Genomic DNA, 26789 nt, shown 5'->3' with positions numbered 1-26789 from the left:
GGAGGAAATCCTGTCATTGTCCTTGACTGGACTTCTGGTCTGAAAATCAGAGCAGTCTCTTGGCTCTATTACATCAGCTGACAAAAATTCTTCAATGCTGCTTATATGCCCTCAACTCATTCTTCTCTTCCTCCAGTGTTTTTTCTGAGACCATTGATAACTTCCAAATATTTGTCTGTTATTGTTTTCTTGGATTTCCATTTCCTTGTATAAACCTTCCTCCTTGAGTTCTTCCCTGCCTTTTACAGCTTCCCATTGTCCTCAGGTCCCTGCCTCTGAGGCTCTTTCCTTCTTGCATGATGCTCACTCACCTTTTCCTAGGTGTGGGTGCCCCCAGGCTCATCCCTTTCTTCTTTCAGTCCTCACAAGTCATTCTCAGCCCTGAATGATCATTAGAATCACTTGAAGAGCCTTCTGAAAAGATTCAAACCCAGATCCCAACCCAGATCTGTGGAATCAGTCAACTTGGACCGAAATATTAGCTCTGTAACCCATGTTTGTGTACCTTACTTAGCATCTGAAGTTCAATTTCTTCTCCTGTAAAATTAAGATAATGCTAAAATCTCTTTCGTCCGATCTCTGAATACATTCTTACTCCCGGTTGTCACAACAAACATCATCTCTTCTTCTCCTCATTTATTTAAAGCCTGTGTTCCTTTGAAAGCTGAGCTCAAATCCTTTCCTACTCACAACTCTCATCATCACAACTGATTTTGGATTGTTTACAGAGCACACTGAAAACTCAAGAGCGACTTGTTGAAATGAAATTGTTTCCTGGCTGAGCTTCCTACAACTATCTTGTCACTTTTCAATTTTTTTCTCCACGCAGCACTTCAATATTCCAGGGTGATCTTTTTAAAAAAATTGGATCACATTGTTCCCTATTTTAAATCTTTCAATGAATTCTCTTTCTTAAAATGTATTTATTCATTTATTTTTATTTTTTGGTTGAGCTAGGTCTATGTTGCTGCACACAGGCTTTCCCTAGTTGAGGTGAGCGGGGGCTACTCTCTAGTTGCCAATGCATGGGCTTCTCACTGTGGCGCCTTCGCTTATTCAGAGCATAGGCTCGAGGGACATGGGCTTCAGTAATTGCTGCACAAGGCCTCAGTAGGTTCATGTGCTTAGTTGCTCACAGCATGTGGAATCTTCCCAGACTGGGGATTGAACCTGTGTCCCCTGCATTGGCAGGTGGATTCCTATCCACTGTATCACCAGGGAAGTCCCCAGTGACTTCTCTTAGTTCTTAGGCTTGTTCAGCACCATGGCTGCAGAGTCTAGCAGTGCTTTGAATACAGGAGATGCTGGATTTATTGAGTGAATGCAGTTGACTGACGACAGAACATGCAAACAGCTGGGGAGGCTAAACACAAACCTTGCCCAGGAAGGAGATGGCTCTTGGCACAGCTGAGAGAATGCAATCAGGTGGGCACACCTGGACCTTGTAGAGTCATCCTCTTTCAGAGCCTCTGCCAAGCCTGAGAGTGAGGCCAGAAGGTTTTTAAGCAGAGGTTGTGCTTAGTGTCCCCAAAGTACAGAAACCCTGACCTCCAAAAATCTAAGGAAAACAAAGACATTATTGAATCTGTACTCCTGTAAGAGCAATGCTGATTGATCTCTTTTCCCTTAGAAATCTGAATTATATTTTCCAATAGATGACAAGCCTAGGTTTTGCTCTTTTCCTGTAACTGAACATACAGGTTTCATTTTGGTTACCAGCTGCCTTAAAGTGAAAGTGAAAGTGAAGTCACTCAAGAGTGTTAATTCAAGCCATTGTGTGATTTTAATAGGATTACATTGAGTAACTAACATGATGCATTATGATGGTTTCTAGGCCAACAGCATGAAATGAGGGGCTTTTAACCAAAAAAGTTATATTTTTGTTCTTTCATTGAAAACAACCATTTATATAGTTAAAGGCCCCACCCTCCAACATCCAGCTGCTGTTCTTAACAGGCTGGTTCCCTTTTCCTGCACTGTGCTCTCATCTCACTTGCCCTGCCCCATCCCTCCCCTTAATGAAATCCCTTACTATTAACAGTGGAAGTGAGAAATAGATTCAAGGGATTAGATCCGATAGACAGAGTGCCTGAAGAAGTATGGATGGAGGTTTGTGACTGTACAGGAGACAAGGATCATGATCATCCACAAGAAGAAGAAATGCAAAAAGGCAAAATGGTTGTCTGAGGAGGCCTTACAAATAGCTGTGAAAAGAAAGTGAAAGGAAAAGGAAAAAGGGAAAGATACACCCATTTGAATGCAGAGTTTCAAAGAATAGCAAGGAGAGATAAGAAAGCCTTCCTCAGTGATCAGAGCAAAGAAATAGAGGAAAACAAAAGAATGGAAAAGACTAGAGATGTCTTCAAGAAAATTGGAGCTACAAAGGGAAAATTGCATGCAAAGATGGGTTCAATAAAGGACAGAAATGGTACGGACCTAACAGAAGCAGAAAATTTTAAGAAGAGGTGGCAAGAATACACAGAAGAACTATACAAAAAAGATCTTCACAACCCAGATAATTACAATGGTGTGATCATTCACCTAGAGCCAGACATCCTGGAATGTGAAGTCAAGTGGGCTTAGGAAGCATCACTATGAACAAAGCTATTGGAGGTGATGGAATTCCAGTTGAGCTATTTCAAATCCTAAAAGATGATGCTGTGAAAGTGCTGCACTCAATATGCCAGCAAATTTGGAAAATTCAGCAGTGGCCACAGGACTAGAAAAAGTCAGTTTTCATTCCAATCCCAAAAAAAAGGCAATGCCAAAGAATGTTCAAACTACCGCACAATTGCACTCATCTAACATGCTAGCAAAGTAATGCTCAAAATTCTCTGAGTGAGGCTTCAACAGTACATGAACTGTGAACTTTCAGATGTTCAAGCTGAATTTAAAAAAGGCAGAGGAACCAGAGATCAAATTGCCAACACCCACTGGATCATCGAAAAAGCAAGAGAATTTCAGAAAAACATCTATTTCTGCTTTATTGACTACGCCAAAGCCTTTGACTGTGTGGATCACAACAAACTGGAAAATTCTTAAAGAGATGGGAGTACCAGACTACCTCACCTGCCTCTTGAGAAACCTATATGCAGGTCAGGAAGCAACAGAACTGGACATGGAACAACAAACTGGTTCCATATTGGGAAAGGAGTACGTTAAGGCTGTATATTGTCACCCTGCTTATTTAACTTATATGCAGAGTACATCATGTGAAAAGCTGGGCTGGGGGAAGCACAAGCTGGAATCAAGATTGCTGGGAGAAATATCAATAACCTCAGATATGCAGATGACAACACCATTATGGCAGAAAGCGAAGAGGAACTCAAAAGCCTCTTGATGAAAGTGAAAGAGGAGAGTGGAAAAGTTGGCTTAAAACTCAATATTCAGAAAGCTAAGATCATGGTAGCTGGCAAATAGATGGGGAAACAGTGGAAACAGTGTCAGACTATATTTTGGGGGGCTCCAAAATCACTGCAAATGGTGACTGCAGCCATGAAATTAAAAGACACTTGCTCCTTGGAAGAAAAGCTGTGACCAACCCAGAGAGCATATTAAAAAGCAGAGACATTACTTTGTCAACAAAAGTCCATCTAGTCAAAGCTATGTTTTTTCCAGTAGTCATGTGTGGATGTGAGAGTTGGACTATAAAGAAAGCTGAGCGCTGAAGAATTGATGTTTTTGAACTGTGGAGTTAGAGAAGACTCTTGAGAGTCCCTTGGACTGCAATGAGATCCAACCAATCAATCCTAAAGGAAATCAGTCCTGAATATCCATTGGAAGGACTGATCTTGAAGCTGAAGTTCCAAATACTTTGGCCACCTGATGCGAAGAGCTGACTCATTTGAAAAGACCCTGATGCTGGGAAAAAGTGAAGGCAGGAGGAGAAGGGGATGACAGAGGATGAGATGGTTGTATGGCATCACCAACTCAGTGGACATGAGTTTGAGTAATCTCCGGGAATTGGTGATGGACAGGGAGGCCTGGCATGCTGCAGTCCACGGGGTCACAAAGAGTCGAACACGACTAAGCAACTGAACTGACCGAGTAGATAGTGAAGATTTTCTGTGCTTATTAGAAGTAAAAATTCACAAATGTACAAATAAACCTATAGGATATAAAAAAATTAAGAAAAATTAACTGTTATTGAGTGAAGTAAGTCAGAAAGAGAAAAGCAAATATCATATATTAATGCATATATGTGGAATCTAGAAAAGGAGTATAGATTATCTTATTTGCAAAGCAGAAATAGAGGCACAGACTTAAAGATTAAACATATGAACATCAAAGGGGGAAGGGGTGAATGGAAAGAATTTGGAGATTGGAGCTGACATATATACACCACTGTGCTGAAGTGACTTAGCACACATACATGTAGGTACAAAGGAAATCAATCCTGAATATTCATTGGAAGGACAGATGCTGAAGCTCAAGCTTCAATACTTGGCCACCTGATGTGCAGAGTTGACTCATTAGAAAAGACCCTGATGCTGGGAAAGATTGAAGGCAGGAGAAGAAGGGGATGACAGAGGATGAGATGGTTGGATTGCATTACCGATTCAATGGACATTAGTTTGAGCAAGCTCCAGGAGATGGTGAAGGACAGGGAAGCCTGGTGTGCTGAAGTCCATGGGGTTGCAAAGAGTCGGACATGACTGAGTAATTGAAGAACAACGCAGGTATAAAATAAAAAATGAGATATAATAAGATAATGAGTCCCTATTACATTGCACAGAGACCTCTACTCAATTCTCTGTAGTGACCTAAATGGGAAGGAAATCCAAAAAAGAGGGGATATAGGTAAACATGTAGCTGAGTAATTGAAGAACAATGCAGGTATAAAATAGATAATGAGGTATATAATAAGATAATGGGTCCCTATTGTATTGCACAGGGACCTCTAACTCAATTCTCTGTAGTGACCTAAATGGGAAAGAGATCCAAAAAAGAGGGGATATAGGTAAACATGTAGCTGAGTAATTGAAGAACAATGCAGGTATAAAATAGATAATGAGGTATATAATAAGATAATGGGTCCCTATTGTATTGCACAGGGACCTCTAACTCAATTCTCTGTAGTGACCTAAATGGGAAAGAGATCCAAAAAAGAGGGGATATAGGTAAACATATAGCTGATTCACTTTGCTGTACAGCAGAAACTAACACAACATTGTAAAGCAAATTACTCCAATAAAAAGAAATTAACTCTGTTACTAATTTAGGAGGAAAGATTAATTAATTGATGTAAATATACTTACCATGGGCTCTGGTATCTGTGGCTTAGTTTGTCAATAGCCGCTTGACTGAACTCTTCATACTGTAAAAAAGAAGAAAATCAATGTCCCCTGATTCCAAGGTCACTCTGCATGAACATGTCTGAGAGTCTGGGTTCCTAGTCAAAGAGGAGGTCAGGTGGAGCAATTAAACAAGAAACGTTAAATTCAGTTGAGGAAACATGGTCTTTTGATTCTTGAACTGAGAAGAAAAGATACAAGAAGTAAAATAAATCTGACCCTCTGTGCTTTCCCTGCCCTCTCTATAAAAGGACAGGTGTTGGGTCTGCAGAAGAGTGTCATCTGCAATCTCTAAACATCTCATGATTCTATATCTACATGAGCAGGCACTCAAAACCAGGACTTACCATTTATTTTTTGTTTTTCATAGTGGGTCCTTGTTGGTTACCAGTCTTAAATATTGCACTGTGTACATAGCCATCCCAATTCCCTAACAATCCCTTCCCCCCAGCAACTATAACATGACATCATTTTGTCTCAGCTTAGCTTTTTTCACATCACCTTACCCTCATGTGAAAAGATGCTCAACAGCACTAATTATTAGAGAAATGCAAATCCAAACTACAATGAGGTATCACCTCACACTGGTCAGAATTGTCATCATCAAAAAGTCTACAAATAGTAAATGCTGGAGAAGTAGAAAAAAGGTATCTTCCTACACTGTTGTTTGGAATGTGAAGTGGTGCAGCTGCTATGGATAACAGTACGGAGGTTCCTTAAAAACCTAAAAATACAACTACCATATGATTCAGCAATCTGACTCCTGGGCAGATATCTGAAGAAAATTATAATTTGAAAAGATATGTGCACGCCGATGTTCATTACAGCATAATTTACAATAGACAAGTTATGGAGCATCTTAAAAGTTCATCAACAGATGAATGGTTAAAGATGTGGGACATATGTACAACGAGCTATTACTCAGCCATAAAAAGAATGAAATACTGCCATTTGTAGCAACATAAATGGACTTAGAGATTATCACATTGAGTGTAATAAATCAAAGACAAATATCATTTGATATCACATGTGCAATCCAAAAAAATTATACAAATGAACTTATTTACAAAACAGGAACAGACTCACAGACATAGAAAAAAACTCATGGTTACCAAAGGAAATGGAAGAGTGGAGGAAAAAATTAGGAGCTTGGGATTAACAGATATAAACTACTTTATATAAATAGATAACTGACAAGGACCTCCTGTATAGCACAGGGACCTATACTCAATACCTATAACCTATAATGGAAGATAATCTGAAAGAGAATCTATCATCTATCTATCTGTCTGTCTGAACCACTTTGCTGCACATCAGAAACTAACACAACACTGTAAATCAACCTCAAATACATCAATAAAAAAGAAAAAAGGGGAAAACGTAGCAAAATCATATCATAATGTTAACCTTAGATAAATCACCTGGTACCCTTTTCTATCTCCCCTGTTTTCTTCCCTTTTCCTCAAGCTTTGGTTTATAATGCCTTTCCTGAGCAAGGGTTGTGTTGGGAAAGCAGATCTATTTAAGTCATTTCTCAGTGATGAAGATCTGAAAACTTGATCGCTTCTAGATCTTTAATGTCCATGTGTAAAATATAAACAAAGGAAGGGATAAAATAAACAAGATTTAAATGAAAGGCTAAGCCACTATTCCAAAAGTTTGAAAAGTGATAATCTGTGTTTAGGACTTCGTTGGTGGCTCAGTGATAAAGAATCCTCTTGTCAATGCAGGGGACGTGGGTTTGATACCAGGTTGGAAAGATGCCCTGGAGAAGGAAATGGCAATCCACCCCAGTATTGTTGTCTGGAAAATCCCATGGACAGAGGGGCCTGGCAGGCTACCGTCCATGAGGTTACAGAGTCAGACATGACTACTTAGCGACTAAATAACAACAATCTGTCTGTAATAGTAAAATCTTTTTCAACTGATTTTTTTAAACTTTTTATTTTATATTGAGGTACAGCCAATTAATAATGTTGTGATAGTTACAGGTGGATAGCAAAGGGACTCAGCCATAAATACACATGTATCCATTCTCCCCCAAACTTCTGAGTCTCAACTGATTCCTGACACCTATTCCCTGAATATCAATCTTATCAACTGACTTACAAATAATTTTATCATCAGTTTATGGGCAAATTTCCCAGGACTGGGATAATCTTTGATCTTTGTTCTCATTTTTAATAACCCAAAGTTTCACTGGTTTAATCTGGAAAGATTTTCCTTAGGAACACACAATGCATTCATTAGCCTCTAACCCTACCCCATTTCTCCTCTAGTTATCAGCACATAATGTCACAGAAATTTACCTAAAATAAGCTGACCTTTTTCTATCTTAATTAATGAGATTCATCATGATTTATTTGGACAGTTGTGCTCACTTTGTTATTAAATCTAATGAAATTCAGAATCAAAAAAAATTTTTTTTTACTGGTCAGTTATTCATAAAAGTGAAGCAAAGACTGATTCAAAAACAAATTCAGCACCTTCATAGAAACAGGTAACAACCGAGTAGTACATGTTCTACGCTAAGGAGATCAGTAAGAATCTTTACAGTTATTTTGCATGCTTTCAACTAGCAAAAATAATTATAACTTGAAATTGGATATTCCCAATTAAGCAATCTTTAAATAAGTCTAGGTATTAAGGAAAAAGAAATATCTGCTAATTACATTTAGATACTGTGAATTAGGCACAATTTCTCAAATGAGCTATTAAATTTAAGTGAAATTAATTACAGACATTGGGGTCCATTCTAGTTAATAATGAAAATCATTGCTTAATATTTTTACTTTTAATCACAAACCACCTCTCCTCTAGAAGCGACATTACTGAGGAATCCTCTTACTTTCTTGCCAGGCTTAACTCAGGATGTTTTTCCTAATACAGCCAATGAGTACAATGGCTATGCATTTCAAGAACAGCATAAACATTAGGGTTTCTCTTGCCATCCTCCCCCTTGGTAACATGGAGCTCTTATACCAAACAGTCGAGTGGAAAATCCCCTAAGCCTACCTTTTCTTATGCTAATTTAATTTTTTCTTCACTTGCCTCCATTTGCAAAATATTACTGTTAACCCCTTAGCTGCTTTTCTTCCCACAGCCAGGGAGAAGCATTCTCATTGTTGGTGCCTGGTCACCAAATTGCATAATGCTGCCTATTCTCAACTGGAACTATTGAAGGGAGAAAGGGGGCATCAAGCCTTTGTGTGGATAGAGCATTTGAAGCATTCATTTTACATTCAGAGCAGGAGTAGAAACAAAACAGATCTCCCTGAAAAATGTCAGTGTTTAAGGCATGGATTCTGTGATGCATTTTTTTTTTACTAAAAAGCAAGAAGTAAACAACAATGCAGACGCCCATACTTCATTTTATGCCAAAGGATATGGAGGCTTGAGCTGAGTACCAATATGAATTATATCCCTATCTCCCCTTTTTTTATTGCAGTTTTTAAATAATTTGAATTAGTTTATCAAATTTTAACAAACAGACTAAACATAAAGTTTCCTGTGTTCCTTGACTCTGACCATAGGACGTGTTTTCTGTAGAGTATCCAACTAATGAGAAACATATTCCATTACGTTTCTAAAGTGTTTATCATAATAGAATTTTAAAATTATTGTAGTTATAAAAACATAGTATAGTGAGGCATTAATAATACTAGATCCCACTTCTTTAGACTTATTGTACTAGATACTATGCTAAGTGCTTTACACATTTATCTCACTAATCCATTTGACAATATTCTAAGATTATAATAATATTATATAACATTATTTTCCCCGTAGAAGACAAAACTCTAAAGACCTCCAAGATGCTCATTCCCTTAATATACACCTTCTTCCAGATATTCAGCCAAATACTAACCTAGGTACTGCTGTGAAGGGATTTTTAAGGTGTAGTTAGGATTCCAAGTCAAGTGACTTTAAGAAAGGAAGTTTCTCCTCGGTGGCCCTAGCTTCATCACTCAAGCTCTTTAAAGGACCTGGGCTCCTCTGGGTAAAAGGGATTTGAAATGTGACATGAGGGAGGGTGTCTGTTGCTGGCTTTAAAGATAGAGGGGACCATCGACAAAGGGATGTGGGCAGCTTCTTGATGTTGAGACTGTTCCTGCCTGACAGCTGCAGAGAAATAGGACCTCAGTCCTATAGCCACAAGGAACTGAGATCTGCCACAAAGACATGCACTTGGAAGAGACCCCAGACCTCAGATGTGATCTTTGTCACAACTGATACTTTGAAATTCAGCCTAGTGAGTTCTGAGAAGAGAATCAAGCCTAGACTTCCCTGGACTTCTAATCTACTTCTAATCTATGATTTGCTTCTGTGAGCAAATAAATGGTGTTGCTTTAAGATGTTCTTGTTTACTGCAGCATGCCAGGCTTCCCTGTCCTTCATTATCTCCTGGATTTTGCTCAAATTCATGTCCACTGAGTCAGTGATGCCATCCAACCATATCATCCTCTACTATCCTCTTCTCCCAGTGCCCTCAGTCTTTCCCAGCATGAGTCAGCTCTTCACATCAGGTGGCCAAAGTACCAGAGCTTCAGTTTCTAATTTAGTGGCAATAGATTACGCTCAACAGAAAACTAATGTAATGCTCATTTTATCAATGGGAAAACTGAAACATTATAAAGAATAGAGGGCAGATTAGCATGTTAATAGGGGAAAAATAAAAAATTCTTCAACTGGCTCTTTTTCCATATTCAGTTTTTCATTAAGACCACACAGGTAGATTTGTCATGAAAAGCATTATAAATGCTGCCTTATTTATCCTTAGAGAGAAGGCACATTTCTATTGTTTTTTTCCTGTACTTCTCCAGGGAGATTAATGTTTTCCTTATCCAGGTGATAATTCAAGATACATGAGGACTTCTAGCAACACTAGAACTTATTCTGTTGGGAATTGTTAGGATTTGTGATGAGTAACCAATCATTCTGCAACCAGTCTTTTACCCATAGTTGGCAGATGGTCCCTATGAGGGTCTGAAATATGAGTGGACTCAAATATTCAAGCTACAGGAAAGCTACACAGGAGGTTCCCAAGTCTCTGCTTGTGCCCAGGCCACAGTTCCTGAAATATAATTAAGTGCCTGGTTGGCGACTGCTCTCACCCTCGGAGTTTTCTAATGTGTTGGCACTGTTGTTAATTCAAAGGTTAGGAAGTGTGTTCCTCCCAAGTTAATTGTCCAATTAGCTTTACAGTACAGAATTGCACGAGGGGTGGTAGCACAGGCATTGTGAACATAAGAGTATAACCAAGTTTCAGCAAAAGAAAAAAAAAATAAAAGCTAAGTAGTCCTTGAATACTACTGAATAACCTAGGAGGAGAATAATTCTCAAGTTCACGCACACTTAAAAGCTCATTCCACAACCCCCGTCCCCCACCTCCTTCTGCAACTTGGTTTGTTATCAAAGACTCTGCATGAAAAAAGAATGAGATTTCAGTCTCCATTTCCTATCATTTTTTCATGATCTTCTAGGCTGTGCTAAGTACTAGGAAGAAGGCTGTGGATGGTGTCAATAGAAAGTCAAGTAAGACAGATCTCACCCCTCAAGTGACTCACAGCCATTTGAGATGTGACTGGCACCATGCAGACCAATAGTCACACTAAAAACTTCAACAATGATGACAACACAGAGAAATTCCTACAAATTCCTCCCCAACTGCAAGAGCCCATGTGGGCCCCAAGCGCTTATTTTCAGTGCCATTTTCTTTGGGTCCAGAGCAGTGGGACCACATACCAGGGGCCTCTCTATTGAATGCATTGTTTTCAATTTGCTCAATTAAGATTTCCTGAGTCCTGGGAAGAGAATAGCTAGATCCAGATTGCTATGCATTCTAGGCACTTTCGTCAACACAGCTGACATACTTCAGAAGTGTTATATATGAATAATAGGGAAAACTATAGTCCTAAATTTGTAATGATATTAGAATTTCTTCCAAACATCTCAAAAAGCCAGGATAAATGCCAGATTCAGAAAACATATGTCCTGGTATTTTAGCCACCTGTGCCTGGGATATTAGATCAAGCCCAAGTTTCTGAATTCTTGACAGTATATTTAAAGAAGCCTGATTGTGGAGTTAAATGTCAAGTTTACTAGAACTCATTCTAATTTATACATTTTTCTTAGCTTCGTATCTTGTTAGCATCATCAAATAATATTTGTTGAAAACCTATGGAGTATGCTTAATACTAATTTTAAGAAGTGCAACATTTTTTTTAAAAAGGTTATATTTTCATTGAAAAGCATTCTCAACGTGTATGTTAAGTCCTACAGAAGTTGGTAACCACCATGGCGCATTTTTAGTCTTCCTTAATTAGAAATAAAATCACTCACTAGGCTCTAAATTTCTTTGAGTTTATTTCCTTCCTTCCCCCCTCCTTCTCTTTCTTTCCATCCTTTCTTTTGTTTTCACATTTCCACATCCTAACAAAAGATGTGAGGATCAGGATGTCTGTTTTTTTCCAATTCACCAAAAATCATCCATAAAGTCACAGCCAGAAGGAGGAAGCCCACACTGACTGGGAAGCCAGTTACCTGGGGCTGGGGAGCCTGGTGACACGTGGAAAGGCAGTGCCCCAGGTACCAACCTCTTGTCCACAGAACTGCTTTGGACGCAGCACAGAGAGTGCACGTCAGTGATACCTATTTCGCTTTTTGTTTTCATGGTCTGTTCCAGGAAGAAAGCACTGAACTTAAAATTTATTTTCTGGGAGTTCAGATATAAGTAATTCCTTCAATCTATTTGAGGAATAATATAGAAAGCCATGACTTCCCTGGTAGCTCAGTGGCAAAGAATCTGCCTGCAATGCAGGAGACACAGGTTCGATTCCTGGGTCAGGAGGATCCCCGGGAGGAGGACATGGCAACCCAATCCAGTATTCTTGCTGAGAAATCCCATGGACAGGGGAGCCTAGTGGGCTATAATCCATGGGGTTGCAAAGAGTCAGACACAACTTAGCAACTGAACAATAGCAACAATAGAAAGCCAAGTTTTATGAAATAGGGAAATATTAACACCTGTGTATTAGGAAGTTAATGTTAATATGGGGCTAACCAAAAAGTTAGTTTAGATTTTTCCATAATATCATGTGGAAAACCCAAGCGAACTTTCTGGCCAATCCAATATACTATTTCCCAAAAATGGAGGGCTATTTGGGCTTTGTAGCCAAGGTTTCTCCTTGCTCACAGATGGTCACTATGTGGCCTTCCCAAACTAGCGGCTTCCTGTGGTATCAAGAAAGCCACTACTTTATACAGCACTTAAGGATGAAAGGTGCTAATGTAATTATTTTTATGTTAAACAACAAACTGTTAGGACTCAAATAACTCGTGAGAACTACACACACACACCCATCTGGGAAAGAAACAGCAGCCATTCCACCGCACACCTAATTTTAGAAAAGCTATTTTCTATTTAGCTTTTATAACTTGGTTGAAAAAGGAAGCTTTGTTATCTTTTAAAAGTCTTCTGTGTTGCTAACAACATGAGTGTGAGATCTTAGGAATTTGAATGAGACTGTGATTCACCTAAATGAACCCAAACATAAATGAGAAATTTGTGGTGAAAAACACCCAGGAATTCTGAAATGTGTGTGTCTGTGTGAGTCCACATACTGATCAACTCCATACCAACAATACTTCTCTATTTTTGGTTAACTTGAACAATTTCCAGGACACTGTTGTGTAGAGGTGGGATTTGGAAGAATGCACAGGGTGTGGCTGGAGGGAAGTTTAGGAGGAATCTCACTTTTATTTTTTTCCAAATTTCCAAAGATAATATTTAATGATATGTTTTGAAACACTGTAAAGAACTTATTACATAGAAACTTGAAGATAATAAAATTAAAAATAGAGTTACCATTTTATCCTGCAGTCCCACTTCTGGGCTTATAACTGGAGAGCACCACAATTTGAAAAGATGTAGGGACTCCAGTGTTCATTGCAGCACTATTTGCAATAGTCAAGACATGGAAGCAACCTAAACGTCCATCAACCGAGGAATGGATAAAGAAGTTGTGGTACATATATATGTGATGGAATGTTACTCATCCATCCAAAAGGATCAAATAATACCATTTACAGCAACATGGATGGACCTAGAGATTATCGTACTGAGTGAAGTCAGACATAGAAAGACAAATATCATTTTATATCAATTATACAACAAGGAATTACTGTACAGCACAGGGACCTATACTCAATATTTTGTATTAACATACAATGAAAAAGAATTTGGGAAAATAGATATATGTACATCTGTATGTATAACTGAATCACTGCTGTACACCTCAAACTAACACACTATTGTAAATCTACTATACTCCAATAAAAAGTTTTTCAAGATTTAATAAAGAACCAAACACTACAGAAAATAACTATTACTGAGCTCTTTTTTATTATATCAAATAGGTGGGTTACATCTACTACTGACGACTCATTTCGGTGTTATGAATGAAGCATCTTGTGTGCAAATGATGCAGAATGGGGTGCCAGTAGACACTTGAGGCCCTGGGAAGAAAGGGCAGGTGCTTATGAGACAAAACAGCTGGGACTGACCTGGCCAGACCCTGCCTCGTGGAAAAGTGCTCACCCAGCTAGGTGCCTCCCACTGCGGCTCCAGCCCTGCTCTGACTCCATCTCCCCTCTCACATGTTGGGCTCCCACTACGTCCCTGAACCCACAGCCTAGGCTGGGATGCTGGTTCCATCATTGACCCCCTGTGCAGCTTCAGCAAGGGGCCTCAGCTGCCAATACCTCCATTCCCTCCTCTGTAAGGGAAAAGAATCATAGTATCTTCCTCAAACAGTAAATAGTCTAGAGGAGTTTGTTTTTTTTTAATCTACTTTACTGGAGTACAGCTTATTTACAATGTTGTGTTAGTTTCTGCTACAAAGCAAAGTGATTCAATTATATATATGTTCATATTATTTTGGTTTTATTCTTATGGCTTATGATAGAATATTGAATATAGTTTCCTGTGCTATACAGTAAGTTGTTGTTGATCATCTATTTTATATGTAGTTCAGTTCAGTTCAGTTCAGTCACTCAGTCGTGTCTGACTCTTTGCGACCCCATGAATCGCAGCACGCCAGGCCTCCCTGTCCATCACCAACTCCCGGAGTTCACTCAAACTCATGTCCATCGAGTCAGTGATGCCATCCAGCCATCTCATCCTCTGTCGTCCCCTTCTCCTCCTGCCCCCAATCCTTCCCAGCATCAGAGTCGTTTCTAACGAGTCAACTCTTCATATCAGGTGGCCAAAGTATTGGAGTTTCAGCTTTAGCATCAGTCCTTCCAAAGAACACCCAGGACTGATCTCCTTTAGGATGGACTGGTTGGATCTCCTTGCAGTCCAAGGGACTCTCAAGAGTCTTCTCCAACACCACAGTTCAAAAGCATCAATTCTTCGGCGCTCAGCTTTCTTCACAGTCCAACTCTCACATCCATACATGACCACTGGAAAAACCATAGCCTTGACTAGACGGACCTTTGTTGGCAAAGTAATGTCTCTGCTTCTGAATATGCTATCTAGGTTGGTCATAACTTTCCTTCCAAGGAGTAAGCGTCTTTTAATTTCATGGCTGCAGTCACCATCTGCAGTGATTTTGGAGCCCCAAAAATAAAGTCTGACAGTTTCCACTGTTTCCCCATCTATTTCCCACGAAGTGATGGGACCAGATGCCATGATCTTAGTTTTCTGAATGTTGAGCTTTAAGCCAACTTTTTCACTCTCCACTTTCACTTTCATCAAGAGGCTTTTGAGTTCCTCTTCACTTTCTGCCATAAGGGTGATGTCATCTGCATATCTGAGGTTATTGATAGTTCTCCCGGCAATCTTGATTCCAGCTTGTGCTTCTTCCAGTCCAGGATTTCTCGTGATGTACTCTGCATAGAAGTTCAATAAGCAGGGTGACAATATACAGCTTTAACATACTCCTTTTTCTATTTGGAACAAGTCTGTTGTTCCATGTCCAGTTCTAACTGTTGCTTCCTGTCCTGCATATAGGTTTCTCAGAGGCAGGTCAGGTGGTCTGGTACTCCCATCTCTTTCAGAATTTTCCACAGTTTGTTGTGATCCACACAGTCAAAGGCTTTGGCATAGTCAATAAAGCAGAAATAGATGTTTTTCTGGAACTCTCTTGCTTTTTCCATGATCCAGCGGATGTTGGCAATTTGATCTCTGGTTCCTCTGCCTTTTCTAAAACCAGCTTGAACATCTGGACGTTCACGGTTCACATATTGCTGAAGCCTGGCTTGGAGAATTTTGAGGATTACTTTACTAGCGTTGTGAGATGAGTGCAATTGTGCAGTAGTTTGAACATTCTTGTGTCTCTATTAATCCCAAACTCCTAATTTATCCCTCCCTCCATCCCCTCTCCCTTTAGTGACCATAAATTTGCTTTCTATGTCTATGAGTCTGTTTCTGTTTCATAAATAAGTCAATTCCTGTCATACTTTAGATTCCACTGTTTGTTTTTTTTTTTTTTTTAATGGATCTGGTCAGCCAAATTATATGTGCTTGTTTATACAAGAATATGGAGACCAGGACTTCTCTGGTAGTCCAGTGGTTAAGAATCCACCTTCCAATTGCAGGTTCAGTTCCTTGTTGGGGAACTAAGATCCCACATGCCTCAGTGCAACTAAACCCATGCAGTACAACTAGAGAATCAATATCATATGATAAGTTTCTTTCTCCATCTGACTTACTTCACTTAGTCTGACAATCTCTAGGTCCTTCCATGTTATTGTAAGTGGCACTACTTCGTTCCTTCTTATGGCTGAGTAATAATCTGTTGTATGTATGTACCACATCTTCTTTATCCATCCATCTGTTGAACATTTCCATTGTTTTCATATCTTGGCTATTGTAAGCAGTCCCACAATGAACACTGGGGTGCATGGATCTGTTTGAATTATGTTTTTGTCTGGATGTATGAACAGGAGTGGGATTGCTGAGTCTGTTTTCAGTTTTTTGAGGAAACTCCATACTGTTCTCCACAGTGGGTACAACAACTTCAGTTCAGTTCAGTTGATCAGTCATGTCCGACTCTTTGCAACCCCATGAATTGCAGCACGCCAGGCCTTCCTGTCCATCACCAACTCCCGGAGTTCACTGAGACTCAAGTCCATCGAGTCAGTGATGCCATCCAGCCATCTCATCCTCTGTCGTCCCCTTCTCCTCCTGCCCCCAATCCCTCCCAGCATCAGAGTCTTTTCCAATGAGTCAACTCTTCACATGAGGTGGCCAAAGTACTGGAGTTTCTGCTTTAGCATCAATCCTTCCAAAGAACACCCAGGGCTGATCTCCTTTAGAATAGAATCTCTAAATAAATTCATGGTGAGAAAAATGTTTCATAAAGAAACCAACCTTGGATCAATTTATTGAACAGCTATCAAGAAGTCTGTTCCCATGTCCATCAAACTCAGAGAAGCCCTCTGAGTTCAATCAGGAACTTGGGTCAAACAGGAGGCAGAAGTTTCAAAGCCTCAAAAAAATTGTCTTTATTATATCACACTGTATCCCATATACATATATTACTGATGCATCCCCATGGTTCTGTTTATTACCTTCTACACATCATTCAAGGTGTGATACTGTATGATATATTGGCTGTAATACCTGTTATGACTAATTGATTTAGTATGGTCATTGGGATTATATCTAAGAAGAGTGAGTCCTCAAGTCCAGTATCACATTGTTTCTGTGGGAAAGCCAAGTGTCTTAAATTATCTAGCCATGAGGTCAGATGCAGGAGCAGAAAACGGACATGACAAGACCTGGATTAATGATGTGCCCACCTATGAACCACTTAGAGAAGCTCCTCAGTTTGAAACCAAAGATTTCCATAGTCTCCATATATTTTTTAAAATATTTATGTATGTACTTGTGTATTTATTTATTTTTGGCTGCTCTGGGTCTTTGTTGTGGTGCATAGGCTTCTCTCTAGTTGTGCTGCAAGTGTTCAGTTGCACCAAGGCAGGTGAAATCTTAGTTTCCCAACCAGGGATTGAACCTGCATCTCCTGGAATTGGAACGCAGATTCTTAACCACTGGACTACCAGGGAAGTCCTGGCCTCCATATATTGTTGTATAAACAACACATATAGTTTGGCAGAGACCAGATCCATTAAAAAAACAAAAATGTAGTGCTCTTAAATCTATGAAAATAACAAAAGCAGTGATCTTCACTGGTTTATTACACATGTATCATCATTGCATTTTGGCCCCCCACCAGAGTAGGAAATAGCTAAACACATGAAGACCCAGAAGAGAGACCTGATGTGATTTTTACTGACCTCTTAAAATGTGGGGAAATATTTCAGGTGTCACTCAACCTGGAAGTTATCTTTCTATCCAAATCCAGATGACCTACAACCCCTTTCCAGTGCCTCCAAAGAGGAAAGACCATGACCGGGCAGGAAGCAGCTGCCCCAGGCATGTCACCAAGTCTACTGCGGGTGCCCAAGCTTTCTTAGCAGCCGGTCTTACAGGAACCTGGAGCAGTGAATTAGGAAGAGCAGCTGTTCAGGCTATAAAAACCCACTAGATGAAAATTTGTGATTAAAATCCAGGTTCTGAGCTACTGCAGTGGGAGCCATTGAAGAGTCTCTGCAATCAGAAACAAAGTGCCACCTTAGTGGGACTCTTACAAATGCAGAGGGTGGGGGATGGGATCGAAGACCACCAAGGACAGGCAGCCAGAGAGGGAACAGGGCATAGATGGAGACACTGCCCTGTGTTACATAGCGTGAAGGAATGGTCCAGCTCCTAGGCGAGGAGACTTGAATTCACGGCACAGGCACTCACATTTTACTTGTGATTAGGGACTCGTTTCTAGGCGTAGAGGATGAGTGTGTGTGTATCAGCTCAAATGTCACTTTCTTCTCATTGATTGGAAGAGGCTGCCTGGAGACTTACGAGGATAAGGAGTCCGAATCTGGGGCTGTCCTGATGTAGGGAAAGTGGGGAATGGAGCCAGGCCCTGGGTGTGGGGTTGGGCAGGGGGTTGAGGGGGAATGAACAAACTTGGTGACAAATCCTAGGCCTTAACTGGTAGGTAAATCGTATGTGGTTCTTGACCTGTGCTGCTACTGCTGTGAAGTCACTTCAGTCGTGTCCAACTCTGTGACACCCCATAGACGGCAGCCCACCAGGCTCCCCCATCCCTAGGATTCTCCAGGCAAGAACACTGGAGTGGGTTGCCATTTCCTTCTCCAATGCATGAAAGTGAAGTCGCTCAGTCGTGTCCGACTCTTCACGACCCCATGGACTGCAGCCTACCAGGCTCCTCCATCCATGGGATTCTCCAGGCAAGAGTACAGTATATACAGTCATTCTCAGTGCATCCTTTTGTTCTCATGATAAAGATTTAAGTCCAAGGACTCCTTTAACCCTGGTGGTCCAGTGGTTAAGACTCCATGCTTCCAATGCAGGGGTTATGGGTTTGATCCCTTATCAGGGAAATAGATCCCACATGTCACAGAGTACAGCCCCCCCCAGAAAATAAATCAAACTTAAGACAGATACATCTTTGAAAACATTTACTGTCAAATGCTGGGGCACAGGACAAGCCATCACAGCCTGTGCCAAACAAGGCCAGCTTTCACATGAGCCCTGGGTGGGGAGAGCTCTGTCTGGTTCACACACAGTCCCACCAGGTTATGAGAACCACACAACCATGCAGGGCTGAGAATTAGAACTGTCTGTGACAGTCCATCCAAAGAAACAGAATAAATCCCTCCCTGGAAGGCTAAGTTGTGCCTGATGTGGGTCTTGGATTCACAGCCCCACGCATTCAAGACAGAGACAACTTGAGGGCTGTGCACAAAAGCTGGGCATCACCTGAGAAAAGCCACAAGGCCACCCAAGTTCTGGACTCTTCAAATCAGCTGCCTTGCTCTTGGTGCATTCTCTTCTCACTCTTCTCACTTTAGATACTGAACCAAGTTTCTGATCTTCGTCTTCATTGCCTGAGTGGAACAGGGTGCAATTTAGGAACCTGAACCCTCTTTCTGTGTCACTGGCACTGCTGCTGCTGCTGCTAAGTCCCTTCAGTCCTGTCCAACTCTGTGTGACCCCAGAGACGGCAACCCACAAAGCTCTTCTGTCCCTGGGGTTCTCCAGGCAAGAACACTGGAGTGGGTCGCCATTTCCTTCTCCAATGCATGAAAGTGAAAAGTGAAAGTGAAGTCGCTCAGTCGTGCCCGACTCTTAGCGACCCCATGGACTGCAGCCCACCAGGCTCTTCTATCCATGGGATTTTCCAGGCAAGAGGACTGGCACTGGGTGACATTAAATACAAAACCACAGTCCTGACTACTGACATCGGGTGTTAGCCTCTTGCCGGGCACTGCGCTGAGTGTGGTCCTCGTGTCCTTTATAACTCACAACAGAACAAGAATGATACCTAGAGAGTCTTTTTTTTTTTCCAGAAAAAAAGTTGAGATTTTTATTGTAATTACATGGAAATTATTTATCTGATAAATTTATGATATAGAATTTTTATGATTCAGTCCTTATGATATTGAATCTTTCAATTCACAAACACAATCTCTCCACTTATTTACATCTTGTTTCAATAGTTTTATCATTTTTCTCCATGTGTAGAACACCTTTCTTTTTATTGACATATAGTTGATTTACAAGGTTGTACCAGAACATCTTTTTTTAAGATCTATTCCTACATACTTTATATTTGCTGATGATATTGTAAGTAGTATCCTGTTTTGCTGCATTTTCTGTTTGTTTCTGGTATATAAAAATAAAATTGATTTTTACGCCTGGATTTTGTGTCCTGTTGACTACCAAATTCGCTTATACTTTGAGGTATTCTAGGTAGACAAACATATTAGCAAATAATGATAGTTTTAGTTCTTCTATTTCAATCTTTACACATTTTATACTTTTTTTTCCTTACTGCCATGGTTAAGACCTCCAGGACAAAGCTAAATGAAAAAAAAATCAGGATTTGGGTCATCCATGTCTTGTTCCTGGTCTTAAAGAGAAATGCTTTCACTGTTTTATCAAGTATCACTATTGTAATCACCTTTTTTGTAGATAATCTATATCAGATTAGGAAATTCCCTTTTATTCCTAACTTAAGCTAAAAGTGTTTTCATTTTTGGGGTTTAGTATATAAGTAGGAAAACATTATGTTGGGAAGTTAAGAAGCATACCAGACCTAGAGCCTTGCTGTGTGGCAGACACTGTGCCCAGCAGTTGGCAGATATTTCTTCATGACAGCCCAATAAGGCAAATGCTCAGGTTCATGATGAAGAGACACAGCGCTCTTGAGGAACTCGCCCAAGATCTCTCACAGCTAGGAGGTGGCAGGGTGGGGTAGGAATTCAAGTGGTCTCAGGAAGTGGACACCTAAACACCACCATGGAGCAGAGGAGGCTCGGAGACCCAGGGAGGTGAACTCAGAGCCCAGGATCACAGAGCTGAACCTGACCTCAGGCAGGAGTGGAACCCACGCTGTCTGATCCCAAAGCCTGAGCTCCCAGCTGCTCTCAGGTACTGAGGAAGGTTGGTCCAGAAAAAGGCTTTAACTTTGTTAACCATTCTGTATAACACTGTGGGCTTCCCAGGTGGCTCAGTGGTGAAGAACCTGCCTGCTAAAGCAGGAGATGCAGGTTTGATCCCTGGGTTGGGAAGATGCCCTGGAAGAGGAAATGGCAACCCAATCCAGTATTCTTGCCTGGATAATTCTATGCACAGAGAAGCCTGGAGGGCCACAGTTCATGGGGTCGTAGGGTCAGCCACGACTGAGCACGCATGCACATAAGATTGTACTAACTGCCTCAGGAATTAAGGCAATTGAGACATATTCAGTTTGTTGCTGCGTCATTGATACATATTCAATTTCCAGGCAAAGGCCTGCCTGGGAAAAAGTCTGAATCCTCAGATTTTGCTTCTAAAATAACCTGTGCTCTCTGTTTCAGAGGAGACTGGCTGTGCTCACGCCTGCATCCACATCACCGAAGGGAGGTAAGGCAGGCTTTTTCAGAGCCCTCCCGCTACCCGCCCTGGATGGCCTGACTTAGAGGCACGATCCGGGTTTTGAATCTCTGGGGCTGGTTTCTAGGTTTGTGGATGACGTCCAGCACAGACTGCTGCTTCACCACCACCCACTCACCGAGCCGCTCAAGAGCGGGGGAATGTGTGTGAATGTCACCGAATAGATGGGAATCTGGATGCATGCCAAAGCCAAGTGCAAATGCTTTTGGATTCCCTCCGGCTTCCTTCTCTTCACACCCCTCCTCTCATGTATTCAAGGGACTTAAAGAGGGTGATGGCAGCCAAGTACTTTTATCCACACAGTCATTTTTCTGCACAAGCTCCCAATCCCATTGCTTCTCAAGGACAAGTCCAGGACACAGGGTTTCTTATGGAAGCAAACTCAGAAAGCATTTAAATCAGAAAACGGTAGGGAGGGCAAGTGAAGGCTGTTATCATTTACTGTACTGATGGTGAAACAGAAGCCCTACAAATACAATGATTTTTTTCCGATTCCTAGATCAATACATTTGATGTGAAAAAGTTTAATGTGAAGAAGTCTTGGAGACATATTTAATATTATGGATACCAAAGAGCTGTCACTTAGAGTTTTTTTTGCTCTTGTTTTTTGATGGTTCCTGGTGTTTATTTGAAAGCAAGTCTTTTTTTGAAAATCTGACATACAGATTTTTCAATACATGATGGAGCATTTTACTAGTAACAGTCCTTATGACATTATACCCAAGGCTAGAAATCACAGTGAGGGACTTAAAACTTTTTCGGCTTACTTGATTTTGACTGTATTGTTATCTGCTTCAATTAATTTTAATAATCAATTAGTTGTAAAATTAGTCTGGAAAAAATAAACTGACTATTCATTGGGAGAAAAAAAAAAAAAAAGCAAACAATGTTTGAGGAGGAGCATAAATTTAAAAGCAATACCTTGATGTGAAAGCCAGTCTGAAGCCTTGTTTTGTTGATAAAATCATACTCTGGTATTCCCCAGCCAATTTCACCAACATACTCAGGTTTATATTTAGCTGGCAAGCTTCTGTTCGAGGCAGGCCTCCATAAATATCTGAGATCTCCAGTTTTCTCTAATGCAGGATGCTTTTCTCCTATGTAGGCAGTGTGCTGAGCAACTTGAGGGAGGTGATCCTTTACATAAGCTGGGCCTTAAAACAGAAAGAAAAAAAAAACCCTAAAAACCTCCGCACTTTATTCTGAGATGCTTTGGTTATTCTAAAAGGTGGAGATAATTCTAGCTAATGATTTTGTGCATTCACTAATGATTGCGTGCACTCACTATGTTCTAGGTGCTGCCATAAGCGTTTTAGATATGTTAATTCAGTTGCTCCTTATAATAACCAAATGAAGTATGGGGTATTATTTTCCCCAGTTTATAATTGGAGAAAACGAGGCCCAGAAAGATTAGTTACTTGTCCAGAGTCATAGCTAACAAGCCCTTCACTCCTTGACAGGCTGTCTCACAGACTGGGCTCTTAATCACCCCACTACACGGCTTTCTTTATAAACAATTTAATACAAACATGTTTTATTTTATTTTATTTTATTGAAATAGTTGATTCACAGTATTGTGTTATTTTTTTCTACACAGCATGACCTTGGTGTTTATCTATCCTCTACATAAAATAGTTTGTCTGCTAATCTCAAACCCCCAGTCCATCCTTCCCTGCTTTGCCAAGTCCAGCCTGGCAACAATAGATCTGTTCTCTAGTCTGTGAGTTTGTTTCTGTCTCATAGATGATGTCATTTGTATCATTTTTTATTCCATATATAAGCCATTATATATAATATTTGTCATTCTCTGACTTACTTCACTTAGTATGATAATCTCTAGGTCCACCCATATTGCAAATGGAATTATTTCATTTTTTGTGGCTGAGTAATATTCCACTGTCTGTTTCCATGTCTTGGCTGTTGTGAATAGCTGACACATTCTATACACTAAAACTTCTCACTTATACCACATTTTAAGGATGCAGGTCTTTAGACATTAGAATGTTTTATCTAGAGAGATAAAATCCTGAAATGAAGATTAGAAAATTCCCCAAATGTATTAGAAGCCATGGGAAGATGGAGAAAATTGTCAGATTAAGAGGCCCAAGGGCAGGGGCATTAAATAAATATTGGTATTTTAAATGAAAGACAATGAACAAAAAGGAATCAATGAATTATGGAAGTGGGCAAAACAAACAAACATAAGAGGAGATCTGGAAAAAGATCACTTACATACAACTGGTGTTGAAAGTTGATGATGTAAATGTGTAAAGTGAAGCCAGAAAGGGTCTGATTAGGACAGACAATGAACTGTGGCCCAGGAAGGGTCTCAGAAGACCCAGAAGCAAAGTGGCTTAAGCACTGTCTGGGCAGATTGGAGACACAAAAAGGAGCATCACTCCTCTTACTCAAGGGAAGCCCAGACTTTGAAGACAGAGGTTTTGCTATGGTCATGGTGTCACTTGGTGCCTTCTGGCCCCAGGGCCCCTCTGGTTTTGTCTTGGGTCATTGAGCTGAGGTTTTCAGAGAGTACAAGTAGTCGGGAGTTTGACTAAGTGCTCTGATGGATAGGTCAGTATGGTAACAAATCTGTGCCTAGAAAAATCCTCCAAGCTTTCCAAGGAAACTGAAAATGAGAGAAGTGGGACTTCCCTAGGGGCACCTAAGAATCTGCCTGCCATTGCAGGGGACGTGGGTTTGATCCCTGGTCCAGGAAGATCCCACATAACATTGAACAACTAAGCCAGTGCATCACAACTGAGCCCGTAAACCGCAGCAAGAGAAACCACTGCAATGAGCGTCCCCACTCACTGCAACTAGAGAAAGCCCATGCTCAGCAATGAAGACCCAGTGCAGTCAAAAATAAATACATCAAAATAAATACCTGGATGCTGGGAAAGATTGAAGGTGGGAGGAGAAGGGGATGATAGAAGATGAGATGGGTGGATGGCATCACTGACTCAATGGACATGAGTTTGAGTAGGCTCCGGGAGTTGGTGATGGACAGGGAAGCCTGGCATGCTGCAGTCCATGGGGTCGCAGAGTCGGACACGACTGAGTGACTGAACTGAACTGAACTGAACTGAATTAATTTAAAAAATTAAAAAAAAGAAAACATGAGAAATGGCTCTCCAGACACAAGACCCAGGCAGTTGATTCCCCAGCTTCCTAATCACTGTGCCCCCTGGGATGCCTGCGTGTTGACTGGCTCGTTTCCTGTGATGAATCCATTATGACTGCAGGTTCTCACTCAGGCAAAAGGACTCTGTATAGGGTGACTGAGCATTAAAAACTGTTTTCTCTCCCAAGTTAACCAGTGCTGAGGGCTTGCTTACAAAGCTCCTGCCATAAACACAAATTTACAATCTCCTCCAAACAGGATGAAATTGTGACTGTTTTAGTCTTGCTGAAATTTCAGGGTATGCTTAGGCTGGTGTTTTCCCAAGTGTGAAGGTGAAAGTGTTAGTTACTCAGTAGTTTTGAACTGTGGTGTTGGAGAAGACTCTTGAGAGTCCCTTGGACTGCAAGGAGATCCAGTCAATCCATTCTAAAGGAGATCAGTCCTGGGTGTTCTTTGGAAGGAATGATGCTAAAGCTGAAACTCCAGTATTTTGGCCACCTCATGCGAAGAGTTGACTCATTGGAAAAGACTCTGATGCTGGGAGGGATTGGGGGCAGGAGGAAAAGCGGACGACAGAGGATGAGATGGCTGGATGGCATCACTGACTCAATGGACGTGAGTTTGCGTGAACTTCGGGAGTTGGTGATGGACAGGGAGGCCTGGCGTGCTGCACTTCATGGGGTCTCAAAGAGTTGGACACGACTGAGCGACTGAACTATACTGAATTGAACTGAGTGTGTGACCACTTGCAAGCTCATGGACTGTAGCCTACCAGGCTCCTTTGTCCCTGGGATTTCCCGGGCAAGAACACTGGAATGGGTTGCCATTTCCTTCTCCAGGGGATCTTCTGGACCCAGAGATCAAACCCGGGTCTCCTGCATTGTAGGCGGATTCTTAATCATGTGAGCCACTAGGGTAGACCGGTGTTTTCCCAAATGTTCCCCTAATGCTGCTCCCATGAGTGATATGACAATGCCTGGGTGGGGGCGGGGGTGCTCCACCATCAGGTACATTTGGGACAATGTCCATTTGCCTTTGAGAAATTCCCAGCCTCCAAAAAGCATTTTAAAAGTTCTGAGAAATCCTGCACTAAATGAACCTGTTTGCAATTACGTAACCCAGCTTTTACCAAACTGATTTAAACATGTATCTTATTTTCCACTGGGTCACCTGTACACGTCCTGCAGGTACCAGCAGTGTTGGGGAAATAATGATCCTCTTTGTAATGTTTCAGTTGTTGTTGAAATTTTGTCGTCCCCTCACGCCACTGCCAATGTGAGAGCAGATGTCTATCTGTAGTTACTCCTCCTCACTCAGTGGACCGCAATACATTTTTTAAAAGAACACTTTCTTGACAGCTGAGTCTAAACACTTCATTTTAGACAGAATCGTGGAAAGTGCATGTGCTTTGCAAGTCAAGCATGGGGAGAGGGGCTCCCCAGAGAATCAAGCTTCTCTTTGGCTTTTCAATCGAGCCATTGGACTTTCTTGACCCCCACTCCCAACCCACCCCCACCCATCTCCTGTGTGCTTTGGAAATAGCGTGATACAGTGTGCGTGGTACAGGAACTTCTGGGAGAATTCTCCCAGGCTGTGGAGCTGACACAGGCAGCCACCTTCACAGCAGAGCCAGCTGGTACCACCATCCTCCATGGGCCAGATTCACAGCCATCCCCTGGAGCCAGCCCAGTGCTCACATAATCAAAAGATCCACCGTCACTGCCCAGCCAGCAATGCAGACATGGGGTTACCCTGGTGGGCAGCTCCATAGGTGTCTGGCTTTGTGTGACTCATTATTCTGACCCTCATCCTCCAGATCCAAGTCTCTCTGCTGGATCCAATTCCCTGCCTAAAAGCCAAACCCCCAATTCCTGTCCAATCCACAGTCTCTTTATTTTTCTTTTAACAACTAAGATGTCTGTTCTACCACTGTTGCTATACCCCTTAGGGAGTTCCTATTTGTTTATCATCCTATGGGAAGTTTTTTTGGATCGTTCATTCTCTCCCCAAAACTCCACCCCTCGTTTGCCAATCATGAAGTTGTCAGCTCCTGGGTTAATAAAATCGTCATGTGCCCATCTGTTTTGGAGGTCTCGTTCACACCTGAAGACCAGCTCCAGTGGATGACCTGCAGCTGTAATGTTTGAACAGAGCTGCCCAGCATTGATCCTCTGCCCAGAGGCTCACATCATGATGTGGGAAGGAGATGTACTTCCTTTCACACCTGGGCCAATTTCATGGGTTCTTATTTCTTCATCTTCCTGCCCTGGAGAAACTGATCTCAAGGGCAGAGGGTAGATCCTTTCTCCCCTGTACATGCCCAACATGACCTGCTCGTTAGTGT

The 26789-nt window shown here is 41.2% G+C and overlaps 1 protein-coding gene across 1 annotated transcript in view; it reads right to left on the bottom strand.

Moving 5' to 3' along the window:
* SPMIP2 (sperm microtubule inner protein 2) overlaps positions 1-26789 on the bottom strand; it is a 74165-nt gene that overhangs the window by 39195 nt on the left and 8181 nt on the right. The window contains exons 2-3 of the mRNA XM_055550864.1: positions 22246-22478; positions 5259-5317 (exon numbers count right to left, since the gene is read on the bottom strand). Of these exons, the coding sequence (XP_055406839.1) occupies positions 5259-5317; positions 22246-22478 (292 nt within the window). The remainder of the gene's footprint in view (positions 1-5258; positions 5318-22245; positions 22479-26789) is intronic.

This window comes from Bubalus kerabau, chromosome 16 (genome assembly GCF_029407905.1).
Source record: "Bubalus kerabau isolate K-KA32 ecotype Philippines breed swamp buffalo chromosome 16, PCC_UOA_SB_1v2, whole genome shotgun sequence".
Classification (NCBI taxonomy): domain Eukaryota; kingdom Metazoa; phylum Chordata; class Mammalia; order Artiodactyla; family Bovidae; genus Bubalus; species Bubalus kerabau.
Note: the sequence above shows the minus strand (reverse complement) of the source record. Positions and strands in the feature narration are given on the sequence as shown.